General features: G+C 37.3%; 3 protein-coding genes across 3 annotated transcripts; 1 reads left to right on the top strand and 2 right to left on the bottom strand.

The window, feature by feature from the left end:
* Window positions 1–1000: 1000 nt before the first annotated feature.
* LOC119892181 (gamma-glutamyl hydrolase) lies at window positions 1001–7003 on the bottom strand. Its single transcript, XM_038704326.1, has 9 exons — window positions 6759–7003; window positions 6512–6626; window positions 6068–6118; window positions 5866–5950; window positions 5089–5227; window positions 4578–4684; window positions 3778–3871; window positions 3452–3589; window positions 1001–1453 (listed from the first exon to the last, which is right to left on the bottom strand). Exons 1-9 carry the CDS (start codon window positions 6874–6876, stop codon window positions 1335–1337), a joined length of 966 nt encoding a protein of 321 aa, XP_038560254.1. The 5' UTR covers window positions 6877–7003; the 3' UTR covers window positions 1001–1334.
* A 1751-nt stretch (window positions 7004–8754) lies between these two features.
* Window positions 8755–13485, bottom strand: nmrk1 (nicotinamide riboside kinase 1). Its single transcript, XM_038704327.1, has 8 exons — window positions 13310–13485; window positions 12014–12104; window positions 11868–11916; window positions 11029–11197; window positions 10570–10641; window positions 10285–10391; window positions 9927–10010; window positions 8755–9326 (listed from the first exon to the last, which is right to left on the bottom strand). Exons 1-8 carry the CDS (start codon window positions 13336–13338, stop codon window positions 9316–9318), a joined length of 612 nt encoding a protein of 203 aa, XP_038560255.1. The 5' UTR covers window positions 13339–13485; the 3' UTR covers window positions 8755–9315.
* A 1590-nt stretch (window positions 13486–15075) lies between these two features.
* ostf1 (osteoclast stimulating factor 1) lies at window positions 15076–26069 on the top strand. Its single transcript, XM_038702839.1, has 10 exons — window positions 15076–15232; window positions 18671–18717; window positions 19923–19973; window positions 21234–21297; window positions 21424–21477; window positions 21733–21840; window positions 22527–22576; window positions 23607–23685; window positions 23944–24042; window positions 24996–26069. The coding sequence occupies exons 1-10, from the start codon at window positions 15199–15201 to the stop codon at window positions 25052–25054; spliced, it is 645 nt and encodes a 214-aa protein (XP_038558767.1). The 5' UTR covers window positions 15076–15198; the 3' UTR covers window positions 25055–26069.
* Window positions 26070–27687: the final 1618 nt, after the last annotated feature.

Here is a 27687-nt window from a genome sequence, read left to right as displayed (position 1 = left end):
TGTAGCCATAACCTAGCTTACCTTACAGCTTACAGCATTAACATTAGCACTAACAACATGCATGAAAGATATCTACATACTATATTATACATACATACTATAAACATGTTTGATGAGTTTAAAAATTATCAAATAATTATGTTTCCCTTTGTAGTATCAAAATTTGCTGTGCCTGCCAAAAGACGCTACTTTTTCACATGTGGAATAAGGTCTAAACTGAGCATGTGCAGAGCGAATCCTGATGATTTATAAATTGTTCCTGAATAGAGAAATTGCCCGTGTTACAAATGATCTGATTTACAACCATCACCGGTCTCCCCTACATGCAGGGAGGCGTGCGCACATGTGGGCACACACTTTCAGAATCAATCAATTGCGATTTATTTTTAATTTTTTCAACATTTTCACATTGTCATTGTGAATTTCATTTTGCTTGATGAAGGTATAAATGCTGTTTCAAAGCCGTATCCACGCTGCCAGGGATAAAACTCTGGAAATACTGAAGGAATTAATCCTTTATTTCAGACTGAAGGTTCATTCTTGACCTTGAAAACACTGAATGGACATTGTGGTGAGATTGTTCTGTTAACTGCGGTTTCCAAAATCAACAATGAACTTTCAATCTTAAGTTTTATATTGAAGAGGTTTGTGTAAAAGCTCAAGAAAAATGGAAACTCCATCTGCAGATGAAGATCATGTGGAAGTGTCGAAAGCTCCAGAACAGCTACTAAATGGGGCTTTTGGTGAGATAGTTAGGATACATCTTCACCTCTTTATTGGCCTATGTGTTGTGAAGCCTATAAAGTATGTCCGCCAAATGTTGGTCTTTAATCGCAGATTGTCAACAACCCAGAAAAAAATATAGTGGACATGACCCTTACTTTACTGCCCTGGACAAAAAAATGCCCCCCCCCCCCTCCAAAAAAAACAAATACAAATAAACACACCCACCCACTTCACTTCCCTTAAAGATCCATCCACACGTTCTAACACAAAGGAATTCATTTTCAAAATGGCAGTTTATCTATACAAATAAGCACTTTAATAGCAATAATGGCATATAAAAGTTTTTAAAGGGTAAAACAATTACTGGTGTAGTAATCTCTACACAGTGTGATGAAAAGCATTTCTGAATCAGCACACAAGTGGTTGAAATCAACCACTTTGTTCAGAGGCTGAGCTGTAATTTAAAACCAGACAGACTTTGTGAGTGCAAGTCTGATGTGAAGTGGTATGTTACACCATAAACGGTATGTTAAATGTTCTGTTGCGCAATACACTGTATATGAAGTGGTGTGTTGTAAACACACAGAGTGACACATGGACAGAGACACTCAGAAGAAATAGAGCTGCTCGTATCCTGTGAAGTTTCCAGCATAGATAGGCGTGTAGCTGTAGATCAGTGACGAGGCTTCTTCCTCAGGATTGTCAAACTGATGTAAACTTCTCCTTCCTAAACAAAGCAGAAGTGAGATGCATGTGATTACACTAGAATAGCTGAATCATCTCCATGGGGAAATTGGGTAGAAACAGGATATAGAAATGTTCAATTTAATATCTGAATTGTTTTGAGTGTATTTGGTTTTACTTATAATGGGTTTTCTCCAACAACATCTTGGTTGGTCTGTTATTCAAGCTCTCCTTGTCTATCTGGGTGTTGACTGTATCTACATTGCAAAATCGATATATATATATTGTGCAAAATGAAAACTGGAAAATCAATTGAGAAACAGTTTATGGATACAATATCACAGTGCTGTCTTTTTTTGGTTCATCCTGTAAACTAAATACCTACACAAATTAATGTATTGCATCACATTTCAGCAATAATTATATTAAAATAATATATTTCCATGAAGCAGTCCTGCTCATTGATTTGCAACATCGCTCATAATAGTCTAATACCATCAGTGATACATATTAACTAGCTCAATAGAAATGGCACCACAGGAAATATCTCTGATGACTAAACTTCTAAGTCATTTATATGTACGATATCTATATCGTCAACCTTCAACAATGCAGGTTTTTTTTAAGTATTATTTCTATTCTTAAAACCTCCATGTGTATAACACTGATAAAGTGGCAAAATATGTATCAAGTAACTAATAGAATTTTAAAAAATGTATCATCATTTTGTTCACTTGACCAATACCTGCAGTGTCAATTGTACCCATACTTGTTAATAATGGGACTTTCCTAATCAAATTAAGATTTCTCTTTGCAAATGCTAAGGCCAGCTGGTACATATGCTTGATCCCTGGATGTGCACCCTGGAGACCCTAACCCTAATGTTGTTTTAGGTTAATTTAAATAGGTATCACTTAGGGGTGGGAGAAAAAATTTAATCTTAGATGCATCGCGATGCGGACGTGAAAGATTTTGAATCGATTCAAAAATGTCAAAAATCGATTATTTACATGTTTATTAATATGGTAATGTTGATGGAACCCAAAAGGCGGGAACTCTCTGAAGTGCGGAAGTGCAGCACCCGGACAGTCAGTGGTGTTCCCCTGTGTTCGGCACACCACCGCTGCAGAATGAATAACCTACTACCACCCTACTAGAATTTAACACAATCTTTAATATCAATGCACAACTCATGATTTTCACTCTCACACTGTGTGAGCACAGTAACACTCATGGCTTGGCTGACCCCCTGGGTGTCCTGTGTGTGCGTAGCGAACGAGTGGGCAAGCAAATGAGATGAGTTATTAGATATATTAGCAGTAAATTGTCAGTCTGGCAGTAAACGTCCAGTGTAGGTCCCGTTAATAAAAGTCTGTTTTCCCCAACACCTGGGAAGTGAAGGCTGACTCTTGATTGTGCTTTGTAACGCCAGCTAAATCAGTAAAGTAAACATTAATGTTATTACTACTTACTTGTCCAGAGTTCAGAACATCAGGTACAAGTTAAACTGGTGTACAGCTCAATCCTGTCCTGATACTAGTTAAATTATATTTCAGTTTTCAGAGTCTTAAAACTGGTTGTTAAAGAAAGAAGGTGGTGAACAGGAGGAGCTGTGCTTAGTAAATTAAAATAAGGAAGCAAGCCCTTTTAATCTAAGGAGGAGATGTTTTTTTTAGATTTTAATGTGCAAATTAAATGCCTAGTAATTATTCAGATATCACATAGAAAGAAAGATGTATGTATATCTGAGTTGACATTTACTATGATACATTTATACAGTTATCTAAAATATCAGCTCTCATTTCAACACTTGTCAACGCTGGGGTTGGTCATTTTGGATACAATCTCATGTAACTGCGATACAGTAAACTTTCTGGAAATTAAATTAATTAAAATGTTTATAAGTAAAAAAATTTTTTAAAGCAACGCATGAATGTCAATTTGTGGTTAATCCATAAGTGATATACTTACTTTCCATACTTAATACCTAATGATACGATCAGTAATTATTATTATTGATAATGTGTGTTTGTCATCTTACCTTCTTTGACAAAAAACTCAGCGAGCAGAGAAGATAACTCAACAGCATGAGGGGAGTGAGGAAAGTTCAGATTTTTGTCCCACTGAAAACGATTCACCTCTGGGTGCCACTGTACTCCATAGAAGGGATATGTTTTACCTGGCAAAAAATAAGTATAGCTCTAGTTATCTATCTTACCTTATCTTATCTTGAGACAGATAGATAGATAGATAGATAGATAGATAGATAACATATATACATATATATAAATGTATGTATATATGTTATTACAACTCTGTTTCTGAGCAATGATTAAGATTGGCAAATGAATATAAAATAATCTTAACCTTCTATGGTTGAGACAAAGTGGGCTCCATTCTCAGCAATGTTTGTCGACAGCAGGGAGAAGAAACTCTTCAGCTTGTCATTGTCCTGGAAGGTCTGTAAGAACATTTGTTTCATTACCTTTGGTAGTTATAAGCTCTTATTATTATTTTAATCCTCCATATTGTGCGCAATATTCATAAAGTTCTAATGGTTGCTTGTCTATAAAAAGCATGATTTCTTGTGCTTTTTTTGGATGCCGTGTCTTCTCTGCGTGGGATCAATTAAGTTTATCTTATCTATCGTTCTTAAGTACATGAACAGATTAATTAGCTGAGAATACCCCCAGGGCGAAAAATACCCATCTCACTGTAGACTGTGAACAGTCTTCCTGTGCTGCAATATTGAATGGCCCCAGGTTTGCAGTATGGTAATTTGTTTAAACACAAATTAATTTAGCATTGTGCACCATATAAGCAGATATAGCACAAACCATCTGCAACACCGTGAACCCTGGGGAAGTAATCCATCCAATATTAACCGTACAGTTTATGGGGGGAAACTCTTTTTATTGCAGGCGAAGTAATGCTTAATAAATGCTGTACCTGCAAATTGATCATGTAAACATCTGTACTGTTTGTCTCATTAAGGTCCTAGTGAGTCAAAAGTTTCAGTCCTGTGTAACAGAAATCTTGGAAATCATGCATCTTGCTGTTTGGTGATTGTTTCTGATTTAATTTCTCAGCACAATAACAAAGAAAACCCCAAGGGTAAGTGAAACACACAGTACAGTGACACTGTTTACCAGAGGGATTTACTGTACCTTTACTGTAACTCCATAGTTGTGAAAATTGCCAGTCAGAGGTTCTTGGGTCAAAGCCTTCATAAGCCTGTGGGGGAAACCCTTAAACATCCTACTGGAGTCGGCCTCTGCAGGTAGAAAGGTTGAGGGGTATTTAAACATATATATATATATAAACAAACATTATTACAAAATTTAAATACTGAAATAATGTGCAGATAGTAGCAGAAGTTTTCATTTGGGGGCCAAAATATCACCACAGCAAATTCCTCGTATGTGTAATACACTACTTGGCAATAAAGCTCCTTCTGATTCTGATTATGATTCAAAAACCCCTCCGATTTCTAACTTCCTTCTACTGACACCAAGTGGTACGACTCAGTACATGCAGTTTTGCAGAAAATGTTAACAAACAATTAAAATGCTTCCCCATACTGTATATCTATTTAGAACATACTCCCTGAATTCAAAATATAAATTAAGGCTGTGGGTTACACATAAAGCGACCAACAATACTGCAGTGACCTATAACCTGTGGTCAGGTTGAGCGGCATCGCTATGTTCTCAGCTGTAGTGTTGGTCAGCAAATTTTCCCCAGCCACCAGTACAGTCAGTAGCTGCATGCCCATGCATGTCCCCCAGATGGGGAAGAAGTCCCCTGCATCATTGGCCTGAAACACACACACACACAGTTGGAGTTTTTATGTCTGAAACAATAAAACAACACGCAACTCCTCTTAACAATTTTAGGACAAACTTTTGTTCAGTCTGTGGCAGAAAAGCAATGACATGTCCTGCATTCACTGCAAGGACTATGATATTACAATAAACTGCACTTTAAAATCAAATATATTAGCCCTCAGTGCAAAACTTGATTCCTTTGGTATTAAAATGCTGATTAATAACAGTCAAAAGTATTTTAATGTCAGAGCTGATTAAACTATTCCACATACTGTCAGCTGGTTTTAACGTCAGTATGTTTTATTAGCTTATTGTATGTTTTGCCACCAAAACCTAATAATGCAAAGTAAATACAATAGGAGCAATCATTTCATGTAATTTTAATTATCCCCTCTGAAATGCTATGAGGTCTTACAAAATTAAAATACTCTAGATAGGTAGACTCTGGGTACTCTAGAAAGAACAGTCCCTCAATCTGTACTTCAGCACTATATTTGAGTAAAGTGGTTTCTGTCTAATGAAAATGTTCAAAAGACAGATAAAGGACAGAAAGATAATCTTAAAAAGAAGATACATAGATAGACAGAGAGACTAACAGACAGTTAACATAATGCTCTGCTGTACGAACCGTGAGAGCGAGTTGGTAAAAAATCCTCGCCACCCTGGCAAACTCTGATGTCTCCAGATCTGCAGCTCCCCCAATGAAAACCAAGCTGAACACACATCACACAGTTAGAGCATTGACAGATGAGTGAGCACTGAGGGAAAAAAATGCAAATAGTGTATTTATTTAAGATATAAATGTACACCTTTATAGTGTCAGAGCTCACCCATTTATCTTCTTGAAGATGTTTTCATATTCAGCTGTAGTAAGAGTCAATCTGTGGAAGACAAAATGTTAAAAAGCCCACTCTTACTCACTCTATTACTTTACATTGTTTAGACAGCACGAAATTACAGATGATACAGAAGGAGACAGAGGAAACCAGGTGACAAACAAACACAAATGCAGCAAATATCAGTGATGTAACAGTAAATTAAATCACGGGTTAACATCCAACTAATGTCAACTACAGTTCCAAACATGCTGCATTCAAAAGACATCATCCTTAAATAACTCTTATTCTTCAGATTTAAAAAAGTGGGTTGATTGTTTTGTGTCATCCATAATTGCCTCACTGAAAGTGACAGATCACACATAAAAAAAACTCCAGTAAAACGTATGATAGGGTCTATCTTTACTGTTCTAAACAACATGACAGGACTCAACCCACCTGATAGGAATCACTCTGCTGCCCCCAGACTCAATGTATTTCACATAGGAGGCAGGTATGTAGGTCTTCCCGAATGGTTTCATAACGTCATCTGTAACTATCTGAGTCAATATACCTGTGGGACAAAAACACAGCAGCTGTCAGCACCCGGTGAAAACAAATTAACAGTTAAACAGAAACAAAAAAATGTAATTTGCTCTGTTTTGCAAAAATCTTTGCATCAAGCCTAGTTGAACTTTTCACTTACCGATCACAGGTCTGTCGTTCACAGCCTCGTGGTTGAGTTTAGTCGGCATAGCTCTGCTGCAACAGAAGCAGCAGGCAAAAAACAAACACAGATATGTTGAAAATCCTGTACTGAACATGTTGCCACCTCAATTATTAAATATAGTGACCAATCAAGGCTTAATTCAGTGTTGTGTGGCTGTTCGAGAGTGTTGACATATGAGGGAAGCTGCAGCAGACTTATATATGTCAAGTTGGAAGAGGATATAGTCGGTACAGGGAAGTGAGGAATGTCCAGATTTACATGTGATGACTCCTCTACTCAACATGCCGGCAAGTCGACTGCTGAGGTAAACATAAATATTCTAGTTGACAGCACGGACTTTTTGACAAAGTTTTAATCATTTAGTGTGGTGGGAAGCGATGCAGGTTCATGGCTCAGAGGAAGGTTTTGCAATAAAGTTCACAACAATGACATGTAGGCATGTAAGAAAGCAGCTCTCGGTTCTCACAGCACACTGGGATCCAACATGCTGTCAAACAGGTTTCAGTCGAAATATGAAAGTATTTGCAGAGGCGTGCACAGACTGTGGGAACTGAGGCCAAACTTTCTTGCAGGGCCCCTGTTTTGGTTCTGTAACACTATGGATACCACTCCAAGGGTTGCTATTTTAAATGAATTAATTAAATTCAATTTTAAATTTTTATTTAGCTTTATTTATATAGTGCCAATTCATAACAGAAGTAATATTATTTACACAGACGAAACAATCCCACCATGAGCAAACACTTGACGAGAAATTTCACCATCGCTGCCCCCTCCCTCTGGCACTCCATACACATTCATGACTGTACTGACCTGGACACATTAATATCTCTTTTTAAAACCTACCTCTTCAGATTAACCTTCACCCTCTAATAATATTGCATTTCACCTGCTGTTATTTACTAGTTTTATTGTTTCACTTGCTTTTATGTATTTTATGTATCAATTCCATCTGCTTCACCTATTTTGAATGTACTTAATATATCTCCCGCCAGTCTATGCCTACAGCAGCATAACTAAGGGACAGTTCAGGGCTCAGCTGAGCCAGCCCTAATTATAAACTTTATCAAAGAGGAAAGTCTTGAGCCTAATCTGAATAGATGTTTCTCCAGTAATGCTGTGTAGACATTTTGGACTAAATCATTTTTATTTTTGGATAGCATCATGTGCATATCCTTTCATCTCACTGTTGCAATACTCTCAGCTGTTACTGTAATAGGCAAGGTTTCCACATAGATTGGGTAACAGAAGGAGACAAATGTTTTATAACAACTGAGCAAGATGGTTAGTAGTTACATCTTAGTACATTAGATTGGGTGTTGTTTGGTTTTATCAAGAAAGAAAGAAACAGTGAAAAGGGTAAGAAGATAGTGGATACCGACAGGGCTAAAAACCCTCCGAGCACTTGTCCCAACAGTGAAATTATATTTTTTGTGCACTGCTGGCTTAATTCAAGATAATGTTTTCAGCAAATAAGTCACACATAAATTAACCAACTAGCCCAAAAAAATATGACATTTTGGAAACGATCAACTTGAGTGTATGAAATTTATAATTCTGGAAAATTTTCTATACAGGAAGTCACAAACACCAGCTGATGTTGTGGATTCAAGCATATTTGGCAGTAAAATGCCAAATTATTTTGAAGTTAAAGCAAGATGCATCAGTGGAATGGCTTGAATCAGAACTTTAGCCGTGTGCTTGTGGCCTTGTGGGGGTGCAGGTGGAGCACCAGTGCGAACACCACAAGCTCAACAAAACTTTGCTCTTCTACTTAACTGGTAGTAAAAAACCTCCTGCACCCAGATTGGACATAAAATTTGATGTGTCTTTCCTTATCATTTACTGATAAGCAGAGTTGAATGGAGATTGCATTCAGGTAGGTCATAGAGTACTCTGTCTCCAGTGTATCAGACTCACCAGGCGGAGACAAATTGCCACCAATGGTACAGATACGCAGACATCTGTCAACTGTGTGTTGTAGACAAGCAGCTGCTTTAATGGACACAATTCAAGTCTTTGACAAAAATTGATGCTCACCAAACCACAGTATGTAATGATCATTGTAATATTTGTAATATGCAAAATATGAGAGAGTAAATCTAACGAAATGATTTTTAGCAACAATGCACACTTTATGTATGTGGTTATATGGAGTGAAATCACAAGTTAATTATATATGTATATGTACATATATGGTTAAATAAAATAGAATCAGACTTTCGGATCAAAACCCTCTAGACATAAAATATGTGGAGGGTGTATAAAAAAAACAAAGCTGTTAGAGACGAAAACAGTCAGTCGACAGCATGTCATAAGTCACTAAAACTTCATATGTTTTCCCAGAGTGTATGTCAGCAATAGTTACCACTGTAGATACTGTATAGACATTAGCATATTCACACAAGACCAAAGAAACACTTGGTTTGGTCCTTTCAGTCACACATTAGTCCAAAAAGTCCAAAGTCTTTCCTGATATCCGGGGGGGGAAGTCTCCATCTTCAAAAGGTATACAAATAAAACTCTGAACATTTCAGTCTTTCTCTGCAATTAAAATACACAAAATTAAATTAGTAATTTCTTTCTTTCAAATACAGTATTTTAAGTAAACTGAAAGGTCTTGAAGACGGTCTGTCTGACATAAGTCGCATTCATAATTATACTTCTGAATTTAAAACATTCACAACTGACTGAAAGGAAAGGGAAATCGTTTAATGACTTTCATGTAATTTGTTGTTGATGTATTACTAATATTGTTGTATGTATTCCTAAAACTACTCAAGGTTTCAACATCTTGATTGTCTCAAAGGTAGGAGTAAGCAACCTACCATGTCTTTCCTAAAACTAAACCATTACTATCTCTTCACCCTACAGGGACACTGTGTCCCAGTCCAATACTACATAATAATTCTAGCAGACTTTAAATATAGTATGCTCACAAAACAATTAAAATGTCAGCAGGCACACTAAAAAACACTTGATTTATGAGTGTGCTGTGGACTCTACTACTATGTACTCTATTGTCCGGTTGTGAGACAGCTCCAGAAATATCTTGGAAAACATGGAATGTAGTAAATCTTTAGAAAGACATTTTGTTGCCTCTTTCAAGATTATTTGGCAGAGACACAAATCCCTGCAACATACCCCTGAGACTTTCTATTTCCTGAGAAACATCTGTACACACAGCAGCCAGTAGCTCTTCCTTTGGCTTTAGTCCATCCAGAAATTCTGGAAAACAAAACAAAAAAAAGATATATATATATATATATATATATATATATATATATATATATATATATATATATATATATATATATATATATATAATATATATATATATATATATATATATATGTCAAGTAAAACTGCAGAAGTGATAATAATTTCATTATTTATCATGATGTTAGGGGTCTCAACCACACCAACACCATACTGCTCCAATAAATCACATTTCTTTCCCTGTCACATACTGTATACACGGCATCTTTGGTTTGACACTCACCAATTCCAGACACCATGTTCATCATTTTCTGGCGGTTTTTCAGGTACATTGGCCACACGTATCCATCAAAGTAGCCAGGAGGGTCAGGGGGCGTGTACACTCTTGAACTGTCAAAGACAGCAGCAGAATTTAAAACACTGAAGAAGAAGATGTTTTCTCTTGCTCCTTGTTTACTGCAGGTTTATCAAACCAAAAAAAAAACCCAAAACATAATCCATTAAAAAAGGAAAAACAGAACAGACAGGATACCAACAACGCCATTAAATAGATTATAAAATCTGACACCTTCGTCTCCTCTTGCAGACATCATAAGGTATTTCCATGAAGTATCTTTTGTCAAAGAGCTCATTCAGAGGCCTGGAAAGATATAACATCATATCACCATTATTAAGATCTTTTTAACTGTTCATGTCATTAAGCTGTCATTAAATAAATCCTGGGGAATAGAACAGAACAGCCACAACTTAATGGTTACTTTTCAAAATCTTGAAAAAGATCATAATTACATATTTTAATGACTTTGTCCATCATTGTTGGCTAATGCTTGTATCATTCTGTCAGTAATGCTTTATTTCAGGGGTGTAACTTTTATTATGGGGGAAATAGAGGCATGTTCAGCTTTAGTTTTTGTTGTTGTTGATTTACAGATAAACCTCCTTGAAAGAAATGCTACATTTGAACCTAAACTATGTGGACCTTAATATTGATTTTCACAGTGACTTCACTAAAGCCTTCCTCGTGTACCTGTAGTTGAAAATGAGGAAGCCCTCCACTATCAGGACAAACACCTCCTTATCGACGGACGGCGTTGTGCGCACTGGGTTCAGGCCTTGCTGCTTCAGGAACGAGGCGGGATCCCGTCGCCACTTGTCAACATCGCTCATCATTGTGTCCATGTGGAGAGCATCAAGCACTTAAACAGGACGCAAGGAGAATGAGAAGGATCCCCAGTCAGAAAAGTCTATGTACAAGATTGATAATGGATTAAACACTGAATTATTTTATGCCTTTCTCTTTCATTTTTATTTGAATATTTTTTAGACTGTCAATTGGACAAAATGCACAAGATGTGACCTAAATTTGTATATTTTCCATACATTTTTTATTTATTTCCATTATTTATTTATTATTTATTTATTTATGAACTCTTTCTTGTTTCCTGGTCCATTTGAAATTAAATACACATTTATACAACCTCCCCAGGCTGCTAAATACCTCAAAATACTAAGGGACAGGACCTCAGTGTCCTTTATGGTAGCTACACCCCTGCATCAACCCTCCCATAAATCTATCCTCCATTTTGAGATAGATGGATTACAGCTGCACCAAAGATGTGACATGGTGTGATCAAATTGTCTTCGTTTGGCTAGTTAGAAAATAGAAAAATATAACACAGTAGAGAAGACATTCATAGTATATTGCCAATAGCTGTTTTAGGGAGGATTTGTTTTCTGTAACTGGACCTAGAGCGATTCAAGACAAACTCATAACTAATCAATTTAAACAAAGAAGTTTCCATGTGATCTAATGAGTCTAAATTCTGTGTGAACCTTGGTGACTTTGAGTAATTGAAGCGTGCTTACCGTCATATTGCTTAAACCCATTGGTGTCCACTGGTACCGTAGAATCATCCTGAAGAAAAGATCATCCGGTGTGATCAGTCGAGCTCTCACATAACTCTTGAAGTGTAAACACAGTGAAATTGTTTAACGAAGGCCTCATAGTCTACCTTAAAATATGAGTCCTGTGCAATGATGCAGCTGTTGGGTATCTGCTCATGTAGACTTCTAGAAAGAGTTGATTTTCCTCCATTGGTCATCCTGAAAGAAAAACACATCACTTTAGAACAACTGTTTTAATTATAGATTTTAAAAATGCACAAATACAATTGACATAGCTGCTTTTTTACTCGCCTGCTTTTAAATAGTAGACAAACTGAAATCTACAGCTTCCTTGATGGAGATAATGTGCCTCAAGTCAATGATAACCTTTTAAAGACTTTTAAAGAGCAACTTATCACTTTGCTTTTGCTGACATCTGGTGGTTTAACTTCTCACACTGCTGCAGTGTAGGAGTGCACACCAAGGTGTCAGTGCCTGAGTCTGATAGAGAGATCAACTGACATTAGCTTATCACAGCTGTATCAGTTTTTTCGTATCTAACAGCTAATAATAAAAAAATAATTTATTTTTTTTTAACTTTAATTCAATCCATAAGTAAACAATGACAGAATGTATCATGACTATTTTGGTGATGGGTTTGATACACTTCATGTAATAAAACAGCTAAAAGCAAAAATCTTATCACGTGGGGGTCCGTGGTCTGATTTGCGTCAGTTTAGGGGTCCTTGACATTAAAAAGTTTGAGAACCACTCTGTTACACAACTTGGTTGAGTGGGCAGGTTAAAGGTCTGGATGATCCACGCATATATGCATATATATATATTAGACTAACATATACATTCCAGTTGAAAAGGACAGTGAACATAGCACACAATCCAAATATATTATTTTTAAACAATTACCAGCTTGTCTATACACTGAAGTAATGTCAAAAAACTGTTTCATTTCTCTCTCTGACTCTGAGCTGTTACAGACACGTTTTTTTTTTCTGCAGAGTAACCAACTCTTATCAGTCTTTGCTGCCACATGGATGTCACATGCTGTTGTAACCTGATGGCTCCCTGCTGCTCCCACTGCATGTATGTTAGCCTATATTAGCATGTAATTTTGTATTATTAGGCTAATGCATTTCTGTGACTGGTGTTTTCTTCTCTCCCTGCATTTCCCACCTACACATTAAACCACCAAGGAAGATTTCAGATGAAACTGACTTGACTTGGTTAAATAAATTCTAAATGAAAAGTAATTATACAAACCCGTGTTTGCTCTTTATAACCCTGGTGGTGGGCAAAATGTTATATGAGGTCCAGCAGACTATCTGGAAGCAACAACCCCCAAGCAGAACATTAACAGGCATGTTCTGCAGGGAGGTCAACACATTAGGTTTACAGTGTTTACTTACCCGCCAACTCCTACAACTAGTGTCTTCATTTCAGCTTGTAGTGGCTGCTCACTGAAAAGCTACTGACATATAAAACGCGTAACAGTAAACAAGTAAATTAAAAGCTCATATTCAGAGTTAACTCGTCCACAGATGTTGCTCGCTAAACACACAACTCTGCTCTTCTGTCGCTTTTCCGCAATTGGGCGCTCATGATTCGCTGATGGAGCCTCTACGTCACCACATTGTGGGGGGGAAAAAAGACAAGACTATAATATTCAGTAAATTTAACATAGTGTAAGTAAGTAAAATAATAATAATAATAAGTTCAAATAAAATAATAACATAAATAAAATAAAAAAACGTTGTGCAGAAAGTTCAGGTTTACATACAAAATACGTCAAAACATTTTAAAAAGTTATGCAAAGTAAGTTGCATATACAATTATAATAGTAATAAAAAGAAAAAAAATAGTAAAGTAAAATAATAAGAAAAATTAAAATTATGTAAAATTAATTAGGCTACAGTTAAAGTAAAATAAAATACACTGGACAGAGTTTGCATAAAAAACATCATTAAAACACTTTAACTTGCAGATAACCTGCTGGTCTAAGATAGCAGTCAGGGGGAGTCTGTGAGACACCTATAACCTTATCAGCCAGATTCACAGTGTTGTTTAGATGGTTTTTGTCCCTACGTTCAGGTTACCATACCATGCAATCATAGACAAAGTAAGAACAGATTCAGTAAAACAAACACATATCCCCTTAATGCCGATTGTCGCAAATTAGCATCAATCCTCTTCCTTTCAGACTGCAGCTGAGATAGCGTATGTATCACCCCAATGCCTGTTTGCACAAATTCAATACGTACCTGGGAACCTTGTGGTTTCTCGTTTACGCCTGTTGTCGCTAATTTGCATCACACCTAATTTATTTTTTATTGTAAATAAATTCAGGCATCAAGGGGATAATTGTCTTGTCAACATCAAAAACATTAAATTCCTGAGGAAATACAAACGTTGCTGATCCTTCTTACAAATTCAAATTTAGCATCAAATTTTAGGTCACTGTCAATGATTGTTCCTAGATATCTATGCTGTTCTACAATTTCAATGCCAATTCCTTTAATGAAGGTCTGAGATGGTGGTTTAGGTGATTTCCTTCTAAAATCAATTATCATATCCTTGGTCTTTGTAGCATTTAATTGGAGGAAGGCCTCCTTACACCATTCATCAAACAGATTCAGTCTTAATAAGCAGGCTGATGATAACTGTATCATCAGCAAATGTCAGGGTGTGTCTGTCCTCAGCAGAGTGGACAGGACACAGCCCTGGGGAGAGCCAGGGGAGGGGGAGTGCTGTTCTGACAGATTTATACCCCCTGTCCCCGAGACCTACACGTTAAAAATCCCACAATCCAGCCCACAAAATTAACATCGAGATTAAAATAAGTAAGCAATTTCCTGGCTAGATAGTATAAAGTGCAGACGAAAAACCCAAAAATAAAAGTATGACATGTGAGCCAGGACCTTCTAGATGCCTGTAGGCCTATATGAAGTTGAGTAATGTGACTGAGGCATCCTCATCCTCAGGTTAGGCTATGTAAATTAAAATGTTTATAAGAAATAAATATAAATGAATTAATCTTGATCAATAATAAGATAAAGCAAATAAAATTCAGCATGCAGGGTTTACGTATAGAAAGATTATGAAAACACAAAAAATCTATCCAACTCATTAAAACGTAATATAATGTTTGCGCATGCGCAGCCGAACTTTTCCGCGTCCCCTGTAGTACTACTGCACTTCCTCATTGGCGGTAGCAAAGTACCCCACAACAGTCCAGCGACGTTTTTGACTGAAACAACACACAGTGTGTTTCGTTTAATTTGATCTCTGAGCCTCGCAGATGTCGAAGCCTCCTCCCAAGCCGGCCAAGCCAGGTAAGACAAACGCTGTGAAGATTTGTTATTTTAAATTCAGCCAAAACTTTCAGCTGTGTCTCCTGCGAGTACAACACACCCTGCAGTGGGCGGGTGAACACTTGAGAGTTAGTCAGGGAAATCGGCCCATTTCTGTCGTTTGTCTGTGAGAAGTTTATCTCCCAGTGGAAAGAAAGACTATCAAGTCTGGTTATTAACAATATCGATGATTACTGACTGGACCAGAACCACAGTGGAGTTGGTAGAATTGCCTTCACTGCTGATTGACAGGAGGAACCAGCTCTCTGCAGCAGGCCTCTGCCACTTCCCCATTTCCATCGCTCATGCAGGAGAGTGCTGTCATCCAGTGGCTTTAGGTCGTGGGTTAAAAGGTGATGATGAGTCTACACGCTCAATGACATCAGCTTACTTCCTTGCAAGCTCGGTCTGGGTTGCTATTCTGGGGACTCCATCTCATAAAGAAATGTGTCTGTTACTCAAAAAAAAGTCATTGCACATGTAGTTTTTGTGCATGTTGCGGTTTTTCAAATGTGAATAAATCACATTTACTATGTGAAAATTGTACTGTGCCTGTAGATTGTGTCTGTGCAACAGGTGTCAAGTAATGGCAGGTGTAAAAGAAAATGTTCACGTGGGAAGCAACAAAAAAACTTGTGAACAGTGAACCACCTACATGTGGTCAAACACTCAGGTGCCAGTTTTTTATGTACTTGGTGTAAATCACACACACATCTTTCTTGTCTGGGTACAAATCTATAATTGTTTCTTAGACAATTATTGTTTTATTTATTAATTTCACTTTTACTACATGAGAGAAGGTTGCAACATTTTCTCTAATTTGGGCTTGAAATGTTTTACTTTTCTAAATATAATATTAAAGTTACAAATCTAGTTACAATTTATTTGGACACCTTTTTAAACCATATTGCACAGATTATAATTTTCATGAACATTGTACCCTCACTGGTATACACTAAATGAGATGGGCACATACACATTTTTCTTGAATGAGGTCCAAAGCTATAATTGTTTATTAAACTATTATTGTTTCTTTAAATTAAAATTTTACTACACGAGGTGCACTGTTTAATTTAGGGCTCAAAATGTAGTACTTTGTGTAATTTAATAAAATAGAAATATTAATGTAGCTTTCTAGTGTTGTGAGTCCTTGGGAGCGATACATAACTATTTGGTAAACCTAATGCACCACAACAGTGCTGCAGCGATAGATTAAAATCTATTCTATCCTCACTGATATACACTTAATGAGATGGACAAAATATTAGAAACACCTTTTCAGTATAACGCAACAGCCTCCAAAATGACCATAAAGATGAATCAACACAGTTTCAACAAAAGCTGAACATTATAACCTTTTTTTTATGAAGGGAGGATTTATTGCAGGGATGTTGTTAGGCCGCGTCAGTCTTAGTCTGTACCTAACAATAAAGTGGCAGCTGAGTGTGTTTTTGTGCATCAGAGGTTGTCACACGTAAAAGCTGTTGACGTGAAGTCAGAGAGAAACTTAAAATAATCTAAATATGTCCATAAAAGAAACATGCTTGAACACAGGCGCATTTCAGCAGATGTCTGTGTGTCGCTCTGTCCCCTGTGAAAATAGAGCACAGAACTCAGAGCAGTGGACGCGTCCTTATGGTGTCATTCATGCTCTTCATGTTTATTCATATGTCAGCTCCATGACGCCTCACCTGGTTGTGATGTCAGGTGAGATCAGGACTGCTGCTCTGTAACTGCCCCTCTGATGGACATTTTGAGGACCAATCAGAATTTCTCTACAAAGATTTTTTTTGCTTGATGACGTGATAACTTTTTTTTTTGACATGGCCACACACACCCTGAGCACTGTACTTACTTCTTGCTACTTTACAAGAGGAACAGACTTCACAGTTTTTGTATTAACCAGGAATTTAGAGGGCAGCACTGAAGAGCTGTGTGTCTTCTCTGATTTGAGACATTATAGTTTTTGGACTAATGACATTTGGTGTCATATTTTAGGAGGCTAAGGTTTTTAGTTTAGGCTTCAAACTGGAATGGGGAATTGAGGAGCCACCCACATCAGGCAAATATTTGAGAGAGCTGTGGTAGTTGCTTTTGCAATAAAATAACACAACTGGAAATAATCAAAAACCCACAAGCAAATGAAATAGACTGACACAGTGAGGTTCAGTCTTACTTCTCTTTTTTTATTTTAGTTAGAATAATAACTCATATGCCTGAGGTTTTGAAAATGCTGAGAGAACATGGACTAGTCGGCACAGGCTTTTGTGTGTTTTAAGCGACATGACCGAGCCTGCAGAGTAGACACGCTTGCTGTGTTGAACAGAGCTGAGCTTGTGCCGCAGCTCAGAGACACTGAGGCAGTGTGTTAGCTAGACCGGCAGAGGGGAGTTACAAACCGCCCAACATTTAAGCCTCTTAGCTAGAAAAAACGCTCCCCCAGCTTTATGTGTCCAGAATCAACTGCATTTAACATATTAACACTATATATCAGCGTAGGTCTTCAAAGAAGCTCTTCGTGAATTTTCATTACACCTTGTTCAAATTCAGTGAGGGCCATTCATTTTTATACATGTTGGTTGTTTAACAGGGAAAATACAGATAAACCTTTTTACATTGGAAGAAGTAATGCAATAGATGTAGTAATGATAATAATCTTAAGAGATAAGACAGATGACGCAAGCACCATTTAAATCACACAGTAAGAACACAGGAAGGAAATAAAAAAATATAGTACATAATAATAAAAAGCTTATATTAGCCTATAATGTGTGCGTGTGTGCAAGTATAGCGTCTAGCTTAAGCTAATGTGCAGCCTTCATCCCTGGTCTGACTTTAGAAAATTGGATTAAAATACCTAAATAAAAAAATTTATAAAACAAACGTTTATGTTTCTAAGCATATAATTCACATATCCAATAAGGGCGTGTACAGCAGGACAAATCTTTGGAAATCAGCAGAGTGAAGCACTGATTGATGTTTATCGACAAATCAGAAGATTTACTTAACATTTGCACTCAAGCTAAATCATTTAACAAAAAAAAAGTGACTATCAGTGTAACCAGCTCATTGGTGTTTTAATAAACTTTGTGTGTCTGTAGTAAATGTACAGCACAACATGCTGTACAAAGCTTCAGGCATTGTTTAGCCCAAGGAAAGAATAGCTGGTAGAGGTAAAATGATGTCTCTTTTGGCATTCATAAAGTAATTTAACTGTCTGCTAAGGCCACAACCACTCTCGTTGCATTCCAGCAGTAGAGCATGGTGAAGCAACGCTGGTTTCTCTGCAGGGATGTGAAGTGGCTACACTGTGTCTATGCACGTTCTCAAGTACATCGTCTTGTGTTTAGCGCTCTTGGGGTGAACTTGCTCACCAAGTCTATATTGAATCTAACATGCGATCTGTTTTTTCTCTACAAGGCCAAGTCAAGGTGTTCAGAGCATTGTTCAACTTTGACCCCAGAACGGTATGAGCTTTTTGTTTAAGATGCTTGGTTTTTCCAATGTTTAATGATTGTTGAAGACCACTTGACTCTTTTTTTTTTTTTTTTTTTTTTTTTTTTTTTTTTTTTATATTTTCAGTATCAATTCATTTGATGAATATTAATTTGACATAAACAATTGTAGACTCTCATATTGCGAGCATTTCAATTTGAATTGCTATACAGAATTCAAGCCACAAGACGACTGCTGTATCTGCAGGGTCACAAAATGTGGTGGTGCCTTCCCGTAGCACTGGACCCAAATTCAAATATGGCTAAAAGAAAGTTATTAAAAGGCAGAACTGGACATGCAGACTATTCGAGTCATTTAAAATGTATAATGCTGCGTTTCAATTAAAGAAGGAGGTGAGAATTTCCCAGTTGAAATTTCAATCCTCCGACCTCAAAGCATTCCAGGTGCACGACGAGCTGATGTTCCTTGTGTAAACACAATTGAACTCTCAACAGTGCCCTTGGTGTTAACATAAAAGATAGCCGTTTTAATAAATATAGGTTTTTCTGTTAATCGCGTTCCCGTCTACCTACATCGCGAGGTAATATGCAAAAGTTAGTAAAAGCTGTATATGTTTTTTAACTTTTTGGCATTATAAACATTTTCCAGAATAACTTTTATGCAGAAATGATTCAGAGATTATTTACTGTAACAAGCTACCGAATAACTTAACTAACATAACTAATATTTTTACATATATTTACATGCAGAACAGATTTTACTATAATGTTGCCTTTTAGTTGATGGTTTACTATTTACAATATGCGCTTCCTTGGGTGCTGCCATTGTTGTTGTTTATGAAATTAAAAAATTACTGAAAAACGTCCATCACAATTTCTCAGAGCCCAAGGTAACGTCTCCAGATCACTTGTTTTGTCCGATCAACAATCCAAAACCTAAAGATATTTAATTAGCAAATGAAACAAATATGACAAAAACTAACCAGTGAATGGAGTTAATGATCTAACCAATCAACCAGTAATTTCAGATAAATCCACCGAAATGCAAATAAATTGTCTTTTATGTCCTAAATCAACAATTATAGTTTAAACCAAGGGGGTGATATGTACCACAAAACTCAAGTCTTGAGGTCAGAATACTGTGAAGGCATGAAAATTCCTGAGGCACTGTGATTGATCAGCCTGACGTAACAAAGTCTTACCGTTTTATTTTTCAGCCAGACGAGCTGTACTTTGAAGAAGGAGACGTCTTGTACATCTCTGACACAGTAAGTAAACCCCTTAGAGAGTTCATTGCAGGAAACGGACGTCTCATAGAGGAGTCGAGCGTCTGTCTGTCACTGTTAACTGAGAGTCCAGTCTGCAGTGTAGTTCATACACTTCACTGATGAACCACAGAACTGTAGACGAGCATTAGGCTTCCTGATCAAAGAAAGTGTTTATATTACGTCAACACATATTCAAACGTTCCCTCATGAGTTTGCGCCTTCTCTCGCCCACATGGCTGTGTGCTCTCTCTCGCTCTCTGCTGTGAGTCTGCAGCACATTTCATTATCAATTGATGTTTTTTATAAATCAGCACCCCTGCTTCCCCGTGTCCATATCTCTACACATTGAGCGAAATAAGGAGGCTTAGTTTATTTTAAAAGTTGGTGCAGTATTCAGTTCTTGCATGTCAGTCGGGGGCCTTCCGAGAGTGGGGCCCATTTCCATTGAAATGGATGAAATATAGCTAAGACTACTCTGTCCCATTCAGTTTGAAAATATATTTGCACTTACTCTTTCTTTGGAATCTTAGTGTTGCACTCTTTGCATTTTGTGTCTCCCTTTTGCTGTAATGTTTCCACCTTTTAATCTGTCTTTTCTCCCTTTCATATCAAACTTAAAGAATCGGCTTTATTGGCCAATTATGTGCACACATACACAAGGAATATGACTCTGGGTTTAAGTTTCTGTCAATTTTAGACACAGAACAATTTTTAGGAAGATAGAAACAGACAAACAGCTGAAAACAAGACAGCCAAGATGAACAAAAACAGGTTAAACTAAACATCTAACTATGATGTACATAGAAATTGGTTAGATTTGGTGTATAGTATAAATATACATATTAAAAAAGCAACAGTGACCAACAGCATACAATGTAAAATACAAATAGTGCAAAATAATTAATATTGAATCAATAAAGCAATAAATTAATTTATATACATGAAGTAGGTAGTTATTTACAGTAGATGCATGGATACAGATATACAGCGTGCAGGATTTATAGATGGATGATATGTACATGTTAAAGCACGGTGTGTATTTTTAAAGTGAATATATAATTTATAGGTTAGTGGGGGTTTAAGGGTTATTGACACTATAAGACTTATTTGACTGTTCATCAGAGTGATGGTCTGTGGAAAGACACAGTTCTTGTGTTTAGTTGTTTTGGCGTACATTTCTCTGTAGCTTTTTGTTTGTCTTTACACATTTGCGTCTGTGATTTAAAAAAAAAATAAAAAATGCATTACTGTTATCCCCAGAGTGACACTAATTGGTGGAAGGGGACATGCAGAGGAAGGACAGGACTAATTCCAAGTAACTATGGTGAGTATACAACTTTGAATTTCATTACATGCATGTGGTGACCAAAAAAAAGTCACTTAATACAGACCTTTCTCTCTCGTAATTGTCCCTCATCAGTGATGCGCTAATGCTCTTGTCTTGTTTTAGTGGCTGAGCAGGCAGAGTCTATTGACAATCCAATGCACGAAGCAGCCAAACGAGGTGCGGCAACTATCTATCTATTTTATATATTTCCTTTTTTTTGTAGCATGTCTGTTTTTTTTATGCAGCAATGCCCTCAATTCTCTCAGCAATAATGCTGTCTTTCTGGAGACAATAAAAGCAACTGTGACATCCATTTTTTTTCTGTTTTTGCTGAGGAGCTGTTACGCCATGTGCATCATTAGTAACCTTCTCCATTTAACTGTGTGTGTGCTTTCTGTGTGTGTATATGCACATATTTGTGTATTTAAACAGGCAATCTGAGCTGGCTGAGGGAATGTGTGGAGAACAAGGTTGGAATCAACGGGCTGGACAAGGCTGGAAACACTGCCCTCTACTGGGGATGCCACGGCGGACATAAAGGTAACAACAGTTGTGGCGTATAAAAACACTTTAAGATTTACTTTTGATATGGACATTGCATGGATTTAGGTCACAAAAATGCCAAAAAAAATTCAGACTGGCAACAGAGATGTTTGGATGCATCAACATTTTGGGTTGAAAGATTGTCTACAGTAATCTGTTGAGACAGTGACTGAGTTTCATAAATCTTAAAATTGTGACACACAGGCTGATTTGTTTTACATGAGAACCCAAGTACACAAAAACAGGAACTTGGTCAATGAAAGTGTTCCAGTTCTTCTGTGTTGCTACATTGTTCCTGTGTGAGTGTTATATTCTTTGTCGGTGGCACCACCTTCCCGCAGTTCCTTGGAATAGCTTTTTTAAATTGCTACGAACAGTATTTTAACCAAAAAATCTGTCTCTTCCCATTATATTTTCCTCAGAGAAATGACAGAGAGAAAGTAATAAACAACTCTTAGGGACCTTATGTCTAATATCTATTGTAGCATTAGCATACTATTTCCCAAAACACTGTTACATCACTGTCTACATTAGATGATCTACACTCTATCCAACATTTATGACGCCTGTGTAACTGCTTAGTACTTCTGCGTTCCTACATTGTTCCTCCGTGACTGTTATGTGATATGCCTAATCTTCACTCAATTCGTACCTCAAAGTTTTGTTTTGTTTGTCTGTATCAGATGTAGTGGAGCTGTTGCTAAGCCAGCCCAATGTGGAGCTCAACCAGCAGGTGAGAAAACGCATTAAAAACTCAGACAAGAAAGTTTATAAACGGGTTAAAGGTGGCGGTAGCTGATTTCCCTGCCCATGTCATATTGCAAGATTTGCCAAGAATGTGAAGTGTCAAAAACGACGAGACTTGTGATCGAGGCCTTATGATGACAGACATTCGTCCTGTTGGATTTAATATAAACTCCCTACCAAGTGATCTACAGTCTGAACTGCGGAGAAAAATAAACAAAAGGAGATTTCCTCCTGTGGAGTTAGATATCTACATCATGTTACTGTTTTTATTTTTACTAGTGAAAAATACCTCCTACACGCACTGTAGGATGAGAAATGCTTGATCCATTCATAACACTTAAAAAGTAAATCAGTGGAGAAGCATAAGAGATGCAGATGCCTCCACGCAGGGCACACAGTGGTTTGATGACAGACGTCTCCACCACCATCATCAAAACACCAAATAAAGGAATGTGTTTTAGAAAAAATGGTGCTTATCCCTCCAGTAGAGTTTCAGCAAATCTATGCCAAGACGCTTTGAAGATGTTCTGGAGTTTATTTAATTTGTCACCCATCTGTATTTCTGCCATCTTGAATCCTGTTAAAGCATTTATAGCTTGTAATAGGAAAGCGTGGAGGAACGCATAGTTTCATGTGTGTAAGGAGGCCAATGTTGGCACATGAACACACAAGACAACAAACTGCAGTCTGGACTCGCATTCATCCATTTCAGGAAGTGATATAAGCCCAGAGAGTTGAAGTGACAATATAAACTGGTGTATCCTTTTCAGCTGAAGTTACAGGGACTAGAATCAGATCTGCTTTTCCAATCTTAAAGGATGACCAGTTTTATATATATATATATATATATATATATATATATATATATATATATATATATATATATATATATATATAGTTATATAGTTTGGGTCACAACTTGGGGTATGGTCACCCCCCACCCCAGCTTTTTTACTTGCAACGAACAGTACTTTAAGATGTCAAAGTAAATGCTATGACAATGTTTTGTGTTTCAGAATAAACTCGGGGACACCGCTCTGCACGCTGCTGCCTGGAAGGGTTATTCTGACATTGTGGAAATGTTGCTGAACAACAGTGAGTATCTAGAGACAGCTCTTATTAGGTTTTATGAAAAGTTATTGCCCAGCAGGTCACCTTCTGTATTTGGATAGATATGGAAACAGAGCAGGGAAAGCTCCAGAACGATTTTTTATCAAACTCAAATATGAGAACATGTGGTTCCAAAATGAGAAAACAGTGACCAACCAACTGAATGCACATTGTATCTTTCTGTATGCAGTTTCTTGCTTTTTTTATTTTATTTTATTGTGAGTACCGGTTTATTTCTTTCAGATCCGAGGACAGACATCAGGAACAATGAGAATAAGCTGGCTCTGGATATGGCCACCAACGCCCAGTGTGCTTCACTTCTCAAAAGGAAGCAGGGAAGCAGTAAGTAGAGCTGCCACTATGCGTCAGTCTCGCCGCACTCACACATGCACCAGGACTAGGGAACAGAATAATATGCTTTTTACTGAGCTCTCAACTGGGCTTGAGTGTCCGTAGAAGGGGATGTCCAGTAACAAGTTCAGACAATCTACCATCAGATGAGCACCAGAGCCTGCAACAAAGGTCTCTAAACTGTTCAAGGGATGAACAGTAACCAGTTTGAGTACTGCATGTTGTGCTGCTTATTTTTAGAAGCTTTAACCAGGAACCAAACAGGAAGCCACAACAGAAATCGTGACCAACAGGCTGCATAGAAAAACAATATTATTGAAACGTATGCAAATAGCAACTAAATTTGTTTAACTTTGTGCCTGAGAAATTATAGTTTCATTCAGTAAAGATTATTACATCACTGTCCTGTGATAGCCAAAAAAATACTATCATTAGCCAGAGCGTATGAAGCCATTACAATGAACACTTATTGATTGCCACAGCTTGTTTTACTGTAAACAGCTGCACATTTATGTGATAAACTGTCTTATCCATCGGCATGAAGTAGAGATATTGTAGTAATTATATCTGATGTTGTTGGCAAAGATGTCCTTGTTGAAAAAGGGGTATGAGGGGTAAACCACGGGGAGGTTATTAAATTCAAGGACCACTTACTATAGACTGTCTTTCTATTATTTCTAGTCCTTTAATTAACTTGTGGCACTATGCCACACAGCTGCTTAGCTGCAATGTGGTTTTTATATCCAGAATGTTAAGCTTCGTTCACATCATGAATGAGACTGTTATACTGGGTATTTATTGCCAACTATGTAAAACTAAACATGCAGAGGAACTTAGTTTGCAAAATGTGCAACGCATATTCGCCCACTGATATTGTAAGGTACAGAGGTTTTTCTAGATGAATATAAGCAGTGAGATATTCCTGTCCATTTCTCTTCTTTCAGACATCACCCGCACACACAGCAACGCTGAAGAGTATTTGGACGACGAGGACTCAGACTGAGCCGGCCCTGTTGTCACTGTCTTCTGTTGGTTTAGGGGGGGGTCAGAGAGTTTTATTATAGACCTAAAATGGATTTGCCGCAACTGTAATTCCATTTTAGTTCTATTATTTGTGCAAAAACCTCGGTTCTCGGGCCCTGTGTGTCACGTTTTTGTGAATTTCAAAGCATTGAATTAATGCTTTTAACACTTTGCCAAGTGCATTTCCACATGTAGGGAATTTGTCTTGGAGCATCGGTTGCGCACTGTGGAGGGGCAGAATATATAGTTGTGGAAAATGGACCAACGCTCTAAGAAACACATTCCAAACATACAGATTTACAATGGGCATTACAGCGCCAGTGCAGATTAAAATATTCATCTGGGGTGTGCCTGGTTAAGTTTTAATGCTCCACTTTAATTACTGAACAACTAAAACCACCCAAAAGGAATTGGAAACACATTGTCTCTTGCAGCTATATCACAACTAGGCACAATTTATATCTGTTTCTGTACACCATGGAGCCAAGGTAACGTGTATTTGACGTTAATATTTCTCCTTAAAATAGGATGTGCTGAGGGAACCAATGAGACATTATCTGCTCAAATTAAGGGTGTAAATAATGTGCATTCATGGGTTAAATAGGGGGACACTAACTGCCTGTCCTCCCCTTCCTTCATGTCATGAAACTCACCTGTTACTCTGTACTGCATGTAGTTTGGTTTGTGTTTTAACATTTCCCCTGCCATTAAAGACCTTCTGCCAGTTCAGAGTAACGAAAAAGTCTCCCTGGTGTGAAACAGACATTGAATTATAATTTCATCTTTCAAGCTTTTGATGGTTTGATTTCCATCCTGGATACAATGTTTTGGTTTTATTGCTGCTTTCCAACAAATTCTTAAAAAAAAAAAAGCCTTAAATATGTGTAACATAGCAAGTGTGTCAATGTTTTTCCTCTTCTGAGGTATGAATTTTGATTTTTGTTCTAGATCTCTGCTCTGTGTCCAACCTGCAATAAAATATTAACTTAATGCCACACAGTCAACATTTTGTGAAAGCTGACAATGAAATAGCATAAATATGGCATAGAGGGAAAAATGTAAAAGTTGTGCACTTTATGTAAAGTGAAAGATTTAATGCTGTGTTGGGATTTATATTTTCTCCAAATTACAGAAGCCATACTTAATTAATCACCCAAACTTCTCACAGAAAGCCAAATGCCCCTCATTACTGTGTGCAAACAAACCTATCCTGTACATGTAAGGAAATGCGATTGTGGGGCGTCTATTTATCTGAGTAGGAATGTGCATTAAATACTCAAAACACTGTAAAAGGAAAAAATAAAGTCAAAGGATTCCTTTATTACAAAGTCAGCATGTTGATGACACTCCAAAGAAGACAGAAGGGGCAAATATAGATGTGTAGATGGAAACAGCCTTTCGTGAGAGATTCAGGTACATGCTACATAACTGCCATACCAGAGAAAAGCGAGACAAACTGGTAAAGCCGAGAATGGGGGGTTCTCCCTGACTAATCCACATAAACAAGAACAGCTACTTCAGGTGAAATTAATTCTTCCTCTTTACATCTGTTTGATGCCAGACCCAAAGAAGCAAGCGCTTCTTAAAACTCAAAATATATAATCGCGCCTCTCCGTACTTTGAGTACACATAAAATGGAAGCAACTGGTGTTATTCAAGAATATCAGTGCAGACTGAACCAGTTGTTGCTTTCCGGTGATTTTTTAATGAGCTGGTGTTTTAAAAAAGGACATGGTTTATTCCTCTACAGCCAGAACTCCGTGTACAGAGAGCTTGGATTACACAAGAAGTTTCTCTTCAGTGAGCAGATGAGAGAAATTGACTAGTGGAAGCTACTTGGTTATATATAGTTATATCTTAAGCAAAGGTAAGCCTGAATGTCTGCCTGAAGGGCATCCTGCAGCTGTAACTACTCAGTAAGAGGATGTGAGGGAGGTAGCATCTTCAAACCCAAATGCCCTCTGGGATTTTTTTAGTAGCCTAACACTGAGCAGCAGACAGCAGGTAAATGCTATCCGAGCATGACTGTATGTTTCCCATTGGGTTTTTATTGTCGGGACTCAGGAGTATCCATATCAAGATATGTGCAATAATAAATAATTACACTATCCTCAAACAATAATGCTCACTCAGTAGAGCATATAAACGCTGCAGGGTGGGGAAGAAATTCAAAGGATGCAGCTCTTGATTCTTTGATAGGCCTCCAGATAATACAAGTCCAGTATACTGGTCAGACACACACACACATAAATTAATTGCATACTGTCACAGATCCACACAAACATGGTCAAAGCAAAACAAAACACGTACGTTCCACTTTCAGTGAGAAGCTCGGCTGATTCTGCAATACTGTACGTTTGATGTGGTGGGCTCCAAAATGAATGATCCAACATAAAAAACAAAACAAAAACAAAAATTTACTATTGCACATTTAAGTATAAGAAATCGACGTATTGGAAAACAAGCTTAATTTGCTTTGTGGCAGAGATGAGAAGACTGACACTCCTCCCATTCCTGTCTGTTAAATATAAACACTACAGCACCTCTGAAACTCACTAACATGTTACATGGGGTTTAAGAAAATGGCACAAACCCATAAAATGCAAATTGTTA

The sequence above is a fragment of the Micropterus salmoides genome, unplaced genomic scaffold (genome assembly GCF_014851395.1).
Source record: "Micropterus salmoides isolate LMB-PRFRI ecotype aquatic unplaced genomic scaffold, ASM1485139v1 Ms_hic_scaffold_7, whole genome shotgun sequence".
Lineage (NCBI taxonomy): Eukaryota > Metazoa > Chordata > Actinopteri > Centrarchiformes > Centrarchidae > Micropterus > Micropterus salmoides.
Note: the sequence above shows the minus strand (reverse complement) of the source record. Positions and strands in the feature narration are given on the sequence as shown.

Bases quoted from the DNA above. Each gene is read 5' to 3' on its own strand.
- LOC119892181 (XM_038704326.1), bottom strand. From the start codon at position 6,876: ATGTTCAGTACAGGATTTTCAACATATCTGTGTTTGTTTTTTGCCTGC. The intron at 4,685-5,088 runs GTTATAGGTCAC...TTCTACCTGCAG, and splicing joins GCCGCTCAACCTGACCACAG to AGGCCGACTCCAGTAGGATG. The intron at 1,454-3,451 runs GTAAGATGACAA...TGCTTTGTTTAG, and splicing joins TGAGTTTTTTGTCAAAGAAG to GAAGGAGAAGTTTACATCAG.
- nmrk1 (XM_038704327.1), bottom strand. From the start codon at position 13,338: ATGAAGACACTAGTTGTAGGAGTTGGCGG. The intron at 11,917-12,013 runs GTAGACTATGAG...TCTTTTCTTCAG, and splicing joins CACAGGACTCATATTTTAAG to GATGATTCTACGGTACCAGT. The intron at 10,392-10,569 runs GTGTCAGATTTT...TGTCTTTGACAG, and splicing joins GTCTGCAAGAGGAGACGAAG to TTCAAGAGTGTACACGCCCC.
- ostf1 (XM_038702839.1), top strand. From the start codon at position 15,199: ATGTCGAAGCCTCCTCCCAAGCCGGCCAAGCCAG. The intron at 15,233-18,670 runs GTAAGACAAACG...TTTCTCTACAAG, and splicing joins TCCCAAGCCGGCCAAGCCAG to GCCAAGTCAAGGTGTTCAGA. The intron at 19,974-21,233 runs GTAAGTAAACCC...TGTTATCCCCAG, and splicing joins TCTTGTACATCTCTGACACA to AGTGACACTAATTGGTGGAA.